The sequence below is a fragment of the Opisthorchis viverrini genome, assembly GCF_000715545.1.
Source record: "Opisthorchis viverrini unplaced genomic scaffold opera_v5_21, whole genome shotgun sequence".
NCBI lineage: Eukaryota > Metazoa > Platyhelminthes > Trematoda > Opisthorchiida > Opisthorchiidae > Opisthorchis > Opisthorchis viverrini.
In genome coordinates, this window is record NW_008751677.1 from 2,943,236 (window position 1) to 2,952,056 (window position 8,821).

Consider the following 8,821-nt stretch of genomic DNA (forward strand, 5'->3'; position numbering starts at 1 on the left):
GTTGATTCGCAGGCGGAATCAACAGTGGCCTTATGGCTATGGCGGAATAAGATTTCATAGAGTTTATTGATAAAAAAAATCAAGTTTCTCCCGGCCGGAAGTATAATGCCGCTTGGCAAACTGTCATATTGTGGGCGAATAACAGCGTCAGCGCGACTGAAGAAGCCCGTAATGTAAAGGGTGGGGTTAAACTGCATACGTGCGTAAAATATATTCGCAAGAGGCCAAAAGCGTGCGCAGTTGAGAGAAACAATGACTGGTGCAAACAGCTTGCCCAGCTTTGCTTTCCTTGACTTCTGTCGTTTTATTCTGCTGACCACCTGGTTTTGTTCCGTCATGCCCAGGAGGCCTACAAATAGCATGTGGTTTATCTACACATACTTGTGTGCTCATGGGAGGGCGCGAGTTTTCCCCTAAAAGCCCTACCACGAACAGTGGTATGCGACGTGTGCGGTGCTCGTGGCGTTGTTTCCCGTCAAAACTGTCGCAGTGAGTGTTGGAGGTGCACACACACTGGATATTTGTGATAGGCTGACCCTAGCCCAAATATCTGAGCAAGTCTTTCTTGTCCGGATGATATGGTTTCATTGACAAAGTGGTGCAGCTGTAAAGAGCCAGTGTTGAAGTTCGGCGTTGTCATTGATGTTGATGGTATAAGATTAAGATGCAACCCATCTTTCTAAGTTGTAGACTATGCGGTAAATCAAGTTGCCTCTAATTCGGTATTTATTTTGGCTCAAGATCATTCCCCCATTTAGGGTAGGTGTACCGCCATAAGCAATTAGTGTCGCTTAACATTAAACCCAGTTAGTTAGGGACTGTTGCCAACCTAAATGTTCATACCGTTTCCTTCGTACTCGTAAGAGTTTGACCAAAATTGGTGATCAGAATCCCCATAATGGAGAGGTACGACGTGTCCCTGATGGACTGAGACAGAACTGAGCTCAGAGCGTGGGTTCGAACTTTTGAGCATCCCTGGATCTCTGGAATGCTAGGAAAGCATTCCGTCAGATGTTCCGCCACAGGTATGATTTCTTCCGTGGATACTGAGAGTTGGTGAGCTGCGGAAATATGGAGGTAGGTTAGGGTCATCCTCGCTGATGGCACATAAGCAGCCAACTTCAACGTTTTGGGGCAAAATTTTTATTCTACTCGCAAAAGTCTTGTAGCGAAGACCATTGTCCGGCTAGTGGCCCCACCAAAATAACCATCACAAGCCTCAGCAACAAAAACAAAAATGGTGTGCCTCTCAAAAATGGAATATCACTGACCAAAGCATGGCCGCTTTGTAACTTGAGAACATTCCGGGCCAAGTTTGTGAACGGTAACTAGTTTTTACAATCGTTAGGGATACTAAGCAGCGTAGCACTGAGATAACTTCATGAGAATGGAAGCTTCATTTTCGCTTTCTAGTCACACCGTCAACTAGAGTCCTTGATCCGCAAGCCGATTTATAGAGGAAACAGCGACTATTGGATTGGTGGGTGAACTGCTCGAGCATCCTACTACGCGGCAACTGATACTCGGCTTTCCACTGCTATCTTCTAACAGTAAGAGGAATCCAGTTGAAAAATACCTTCCGAATGTTAGTTGAGAGCGAAAGGCTTCATAAAAGGATAATTTCCGCCCTTTAAAACCAATGAATGATTAAATCCGCCAGCAAAATGAAAAAATCCTGCTACTTTCGAACACACCGCGGTGTGCACTTGCGTTGAGTAAACACTCATTGGAAATACGGACCGAATCTTTCTCCGAAAAGTGGTAAAAGGCGCGAACTTTCATGATTCTTCGTGCTGGAGATGCATCTCGAGCTTTCGTGCTTCGCGTTTGTTTAAGTTCGCCCGTCATTTTGTGTTTTCTTGTGCATTGATGGCTCGTTCCACAACGAAGATCTACGTTGGCAACTTACCCCCGGATGTAAAGACGCGGGATGTTGAGAATTTGTTTTCGAAATACGGACCAATTGCCGAGATAGATCTTAAATCCCGGAGAGGACCGCCGTTCGCTTTCATTGAGTTCGAAGATGAACTGTAAGTGCTGCATACAAAACGCTAACAAATTAGTGATGCCGCTGACGCCGTTCGGGGTCGTGATGGATACAATTTCGATGGATATGCGTTACGGGTTGAGTTTCCCCGCGGTGGGTCAGCAAGCTACAATGGCAGTGGTGGGAACTTCAACTCATTCAGACGTGGAGGGTTTGGCCGCGGTGGAGGTGGGCCGTCTCGACGGTCTGACTTTCGCGTCGTGGTTACTGGTTTGCCGCCAACTGGTAGCTGGCAAGACCTAAAAGATCACATGCGAGAGGCCGGAGATGTGGGTTACGCTGATGTCTTTCGAGATGGCACTGGTGTAGTGGAATTTTTGAGATATGAAGACATGAAATACGCAGTTCGCAAGCTTGACGACTCCAAGTTCCGTTCGCACGAGGTAAGCACAATTCACCATCTCATATAGTTCTTCAGGGTGAATCCTCTTACATCCGGGTTCGTGAAGAGCGTCCGTACGGATCTCGATCCCGTTCTCGTTCCAGGTCATACGGTTNCGTTCGCACGAGGTAAGCACAATTCACCATCTCATATAGTTCTTCAGGGTGAATCCTCTTACATCCGGGTTCGTGAAGAGCGTCCGTACGGATCTCGATCCCGTTCTCGTTCCAGGTCATACGGTTCTCCGCGAAGACCTCGTTCGTATGACTCTGGTTCACGTTCGGCTAGCCCAAGGCGTTGAGACATTGGAACTTGGTCACGTTGTACGTAATCTTCCCTTAAGTTTTATGTTTAATCGTCATTCAAGTAAAACCACCAGCAATGAAAGCTTCTCTCTTGCTTTGAAGGTTAATTACACATGGACTTGTGGATGGATATGACCGGATAGAGGGATGCGATAGGATGGCTTCCCAAGGATACAAAAATCCTGGAAACCGGATGGACAGCTGGAAAGGACTCGGCTGTCGATATTTGCTCCACAGGTTGCTAACAGCGCCCGGATACTCATCCCGAGCGAATGGAGGATGAAATTCTGGGCAGGCTAAACGGATCATCCGAGTGGTAGGAAACCCAAGTGGCCTCTTAAGTTTCGGAGTCCGTCAGAGGAGTCAATGTACTTTTGAGTTGCCGTTTGACTCGGACCTTCCCTTGGATGGAGGATGAACATTAGTTGTGATGGAACTTGCAAGGTCTATGAGAATAAGGCCAGAGTTTTTAAGGAATCAGGAGTCCAGTAAGAGATGTGCGTTTCATCCGTGAAATTTCGGATTGGACTGCTGTTTCTACAAAGCAACTACGCATATGCTTCATCTTCCTCATGAATGGACGTCTAGGACTGTTTGAGACACGGGGATGCTTGGAATTAACGTGTGTAAGTTGAAGGGGCTTGATGTTTTTGGCTAATTTTTTTCCGGGTTGTTCCGATGTGGGTAAGGTCTTGTGTGTGCATACTGTTTTAAGTAGGCAACTAATGAGCCTAACTGAATCAGCTATCCCATTGAAATCAGTCGCTGAACAGCGAACGGCCTTGTTATCTTCTGCTCATCCTTATTCTACTGGTTTGGAAGATTATGGGGGTCCTTGTATTCAATGGTTGCTCAGACGCTCAAGGTTTCGTTGGAGTCTGACTTTTTCGTCATAACTGCTCGTGGTTGGTCTTGGCACCCTGGTGGTGGCACGGCCGCATGCTTCCCGCAAGGAACCTGGAAGCTGGGCGTCATAACGATGCTACAGCAGACGGTACTCATCGTTTACCGTTGGCTTTGGGTTTCCGCGTTTAAGGTGAATATAACCTGCGTACGATTGAGAGTCCACCTTGCTTTCTTTATTACACTTAGGCCTTTTTTGCTTTCGTAATTCTGAACCATTTTAGTATACTGCCGTGTAATAAGCGAGCTTGTGAGTCTTATCGCAGGTTAGTGGATGGGTCGATCGCGTGAGTACAGTTCTGTAGATTGCCGAGCCTGATAGTACGTTCCTTTGCAGCCATTCGTAGTCAGTAGATGTGATTGTGCTTAACTTCTGCATAGTTTTGCACGTCGTGGGCTGTGATATAGTATGAGGATTTCTACGCTACTGCCTTCGTGCTTTTCTTGCAACTCTTAGTGATTTGATTGTCGGCATGCTTTTAATGACAAACTGACGTCCTCAGAGGTGTCAAGCTGTCATTTAGTCGTACCTACAAAGTCGGCACGAATAGACTTCAGTGATCAATGCATATTGAAAGAATGGTTTCGTTGAATGTTAGTGAGCTGGTTTACATATCTGACTTCAAGGGTTGTTAGTGCTTGGTAAGTGTTAGAACATGGCAAGTGTGATTTGGGTTGTCGAAAATTTTTCTTGTTACGATCGGTCCTTCTCGCTGTGGTTGTCCACCCTGTACACGTCGGGAACGCACTCCCGTTCATTCCCAGTATTATGCCACCGTGCTTGTGCGATAACACATTGCCGGCGTACTGTAATCAGCTTTGCTTGTGGTGAGTACACTTAAGGAGCCCACTAACGGTGTCTAAATCTCCCAGATGTAGCGCGGAATCCCCCTTCCCCCAGGCTGTTCTGGTAGCATGCTTATCAATCCATGTGTGGTAATTGGGGTACATAGGTGTCCTTCTGCGTATTTTGCACGTCGTGGGCTGTGATATAGTATGAGGATTTCTACGCTACTGCCTTCGTGCTTTTCTTGCAACTCTTAGTGATTTGATTGTCGGCATGCTTTTAATGACAAACTGACGTCCTCAGAGGTGTCAAGCTGTCATTTAGTCGTACCTACAAAGTCGGCACGAATAGACTTCAGTGATTAATGGATATTGAAAGAATGGTTTCGTTGAATGTTAGTGAGCTGGTTTACATATCTGACTTCAAGGGTTGTTAGTGCTTGGTAAGTGTTAGAACATGGCAAGTGTGATTTGGGTTGTCGAAAATTTTTCTTGTTACGATCGGTCCTTCTCGCTGTGGTTGTCCACCCTGTACACGTCGGGAACGCACTCCCGTTCATTCCCAGTATTATGCCACCGTGCTTGTGCGATAACACATTGCCGGCGTACTGTAATCAGCTTTGCTTGTGGTGAGTACACTTAAGGAGCCCACTAACGGTGTCTAAATCTCCCAGATGTAGCGCGGAATCCCCCTTCCCCCAGGCTGTTCTGGTAGCATGCTTATCAATCCATGTGTGGTAATTGGGGTACATAGGTGTCCGTTTCCAGGGAATGACCATGAAGTGCCTATGTAAGATGGCTCAGTGGTTGAAGCACGAATTTGCTGGCCGGTGGTTCGCACCTAACCTGCATCTCTACTTCTGTCTAGGTTGATCAAACTGGCGGTATCTAGTCCCCCGTGCTTTCTTCGAGCGGCATGGCAGCTAGGCATCGGTGGGGTATCGGGTCTTAATTGTCGAAGTATCTAGCAGTCCGATTTCTCCGTTTGATTTTAGTCGTTCTTATGTAGCGTGTCTCTAGCCGTTATTTCAGAATCTTCACTGAAACTTTGGTTCGGGGTTTCTCCAGGTTGAAAATTCTCATCCTGGTACATTCAACGCTGGTCAGCACGGCAGTCAAAATACGATGTATGCGGTAATGGTTTTGTCCAGATTCTTGCACTGCCGGGCCGGCGAGTGATAGAGCTTCGCGTTCAAGTTTGCCTGTAGTCTATATGGACTTAGTCAATTTAGCAGTGTCTGAACACGTCACTCTCCCTGGTTTCCATCACAGTTATGCTGTCGTTTGGCTTAGACTTGAATTCTGGGGTTCCAGGTTAGACCGGCCGCAGAGCCATCTGTTGTGACACAATTCGGAATTACTTTTCCATGGTTATTGCCTGGATGGAAATGTTCACCATTTAATTGGGTTTGTATATGGATCTTTTGTTTTAAAGTCTTGAATGCTACGGTGACTGCGTGGTTTGAAGTCAGGTTTCAACACCATTTTCTCATGTTATCAGGCGTCTCGTCTATGTCCCTCTGGTTTTATTATCCATTCCCTGTCCACGTAAACCTCGTTAGTTTTGCTTGCCATCACGTAATGGTAGCTTTAAATGTAATGTTAACATTGCGGTTTGAGTCTAACTAGATGATGGGCTGGTTTCAGCTGGCAGTTGACCTATTTGCCTAGCTTTGCTTGCTAACGTCTCACCCATGTGTGATGAGATATCCTCAATGTGCGGCTGAGTGGGTCTTCCCGCATTTCAACGAAAAGTTTGCAGACCAGCTCGGCGAGCAGATCAGCCAATCAACCCAGCCGAATTAAGAAAAATTAGGACGTTGCCCTTCATCTTTACTTGCTTGAGTCTAACCTCTTGAATTAGCTCTGTGTGCTAGTATGATTTGCATCTCTGGCTGCATGATTGGGGACTGTAACCTTCTATCGTGTGAGCCATTCGTAGACTTCATCCCTCGAAAGACGCTCAAGCGGAAGATCCCTTCAGTCAGGCGTTTGCTGGCCCGAACTTTACCGTTTTGGTTTGTTTTATGTCCAATAAATCTTCGCTCAGTCTCTGTTTTTCTGTACATTGTGGGTCCTGGAGGCTTCATTGGTTTTCAGCCCGTTTGGATCCAGGTTGCCCTAATGGTTGGGGATTCCCGTTTACGAGTGGCTACAATCGTTACCTGTGGCGTTTTCGGTTGTTTTCCTCCCAGACTTGCATTTCCATCTCAACAGTGACCCGAAGTGGGATATTTTTTAGTGTCGGATACTGAAGGGCCAATCTATTGAGGTGCATTCAGTTACCATTCATCTGGATGAGCTGGTTTATGCACACGATAGATATTCGTTTCTGGCGTAGTTCGTATTCGCAACACAGCGGACTGAAATTGCGCTTGCGTTGGATGACTGCCTTTTCGTGGCGTTTCATATTGTACTCACCAACAGCCACTAAACTTGACGTGCTCAGTACACCGGATGTGACGCTACTGACCAGAAAGTCAGTAGTGGTTCGCACTCAACGCAGACTCATAGGCTCTTTCCGTATGAGCTGCATAGCATCTGTGTAACCCCTGAGTACTACACTACCTTAGCACGCACAGTTTGCGTAACGCCATTAGGGTTTGCAGGAACTTGAGAGGTGACAGAGTTGAGCAAGGATGATATTCGCGTAATATATCCATTTGGTTCCAACCGAGCATCCATGGGTCCCAGCGGATCTCGTGTATGTCATTCTTCACCTTAAAGGGCTCCTTCATGCTCCAGTTGGTACATTTTTCAAGACGTTGCAAGGTAATTTCTTGATGGTGCGCTACTCGAGGTTGCACACTCGACCGACCACGACCGGTTTTGCGTTAGAGGCTCTTAAGTTAGGCAAAATCTTACAGTTTCTGTCGTCCTTTGTTTACTTGAGTGGTTCAACTGGGATTCACCAGTGTCGTGTTACAATTCAGTTGGCAAACGAGTGTTTTTCGCGAATCACGGATATCTTGGGTTCAAGGAAGGTGGCTTTGGTCGTTTGTTGTGGAAGAGTTCTCAGCAATCTAAAAAAGTAATTTCATTGGAGCAAACCACGTTTTTTTACTTAGCTGCAGTTGTATGCTAGGTGGGATTCGCAAACGATGCTAGGTCAGGCTAGTGATGATTTACTTCATCATGGTGCTTGGACGTGTCAGCTTCGAGGATACTCTATGTGCCGGGTGTCCTATTTGTCGCCATTTTTAGGGGGATAGTCCTGTTGGCACTGACTGTTTGTGACTGACTCGAAATTGAACAGGGTTCCACTCATCCTTCAATGATGGAGTCCGTCACATGTCAACCTGCTGACCGGGTGTTGGTGACTACTTGGATGTACGGTTCGCTGGTGTGGAATGGTCTTCGTTCTAAGGTATGCATAGTTAGTTGGTAGTACGATGAGATGCACACGGCAAGTGATTCCCACTAGGAATAGATCCGCTAAGCAGTGCTCTTCGGCCTAGATTGGTTTCACTTCAAGAATGAAAGCTCTATTTAAAAAAAATCATCCAGGCTTGACACCTTGGAAGGGGACACGATACTGTCATATTGCCTAGAATAGACAAAGGAAGTTGATAAGTCGGGCTCAACCCACGGACCTTAAGGTCGGCAAATTCGCGCCCGAAAGCTCTATTGATCTACTAAGATGTCACATTATCAGCGATGCTACACTGACCTCATCTTGACATTACGTCAAGCGCTTAATCAGGGTTATGCCGGCCAACGGGCTTCCTTGTTCTCCGAATAGCCTTCAACTCCGTTGTCAGGTTTCCTCTTCGACATATGCCTAGCCGATTAGGAAGGCTCTCGAGATTTTAGAGACCTCATGCTCGAAGTAGCCGAACCGTTGTAGGCGCGGATTTACTGGGCAGAAACTCCGCGGTTCGAGCTCAGCCCCGACGTCGATTGCTCCCGTCTAGACATAAACACCCAAGTCATATCTCATTCGCCGTGCCTCTTTCAGGCAACGTGGTAGATAGGCACTGAAAAGGCGTCTTGGCTGAAATACATATTACTCCTGTCTATTCTGGTCACGCCAAGATCTACAGTAAGTTATCCAGAGGTATTACTACAACGAACGAGGTTCGCCACGGAAGTCGACTCCCTCCATCTTTGTTTGGTTTGGTCGACGCTGTCCAGTGGAAAGCAAATCGGGCTGTTGAAATCGAATATGGAGTAGGTTTAGTAGACCTAAATCATGCGGGTCGCGACACAGCATGGCATACTGGCGGTCTTAGGAGCAAAATTTCTGTTACTTAGCCGAACTACCTAGCTAGCGCCTGTCTCATCATCATCAAAGACAGCAACGTCAGTGTTGCCACTGATGCTTCACTGCCGTACAACCATAAAGTTCGTTTAGTTTACATATATGTATATATATATATATAATATATATATATTATA

General features: G+C 46.5%; 3 protein-coding genes across 3 annotated transcripts in view; 1 reads left to right on the plus strand and 2 right to left on the minus strand.

The window, feature by feature from the left end:
* Window positions 1-2,043, minus strand: part of T265_01928 (hypothetical protein) — a gene marked incomplete at both ends in the record, with an annotated part of 17,240 nt that extends 15,197 nt beyond the window's left edge. Inside the window, one exon of the mRNA XM_009166054.1 lies at window positions 1,910-2,043. Within this exon, the coding sequence (XP_009164318.1) occupies window positions 1,910-2,043 (134 nt within the window). The remainder of the gene's footprint in view (window positions 1-1,909) is intronic.
* Window positions 1,870-6,468, plus strand: T265_01927 (hypothetical protein; the record flags this gene model as incomplete). Its single annotated transcript, XM_009166053.1, has 5 exons — window positions 1,870-2,030; window positions 2,064-2,430; window positions 2,466-2,533; window positions 2,593-2,752; window positions 2,837-6,468. The coding sequence occupies 5 exons, from the start codon at window positions 1,870-1,872 to the stop codon at window positions 2,867-2,869; spliced, it is 789 nt and encodes a 262-aa protein (XP_009164317.1).
* Window positions 5,447-8,821, minus strand: part of T265_01929 (hypothetical protein) — a gene marked incomplete at both ends in the record, with an annotated part of 4,897 nt that continues 1,522 nt past the window's right edge. The window contains one exon of the mRNA XM_009166055.1: window positions 5,447-5,625. Within this exon, the coding sequence (XP_009164319.1) occupies window positions 5,447-5,625 (179 nt within the window). The remainder of the gene's footprint in view (window positions 5,626-8,821) is intronic.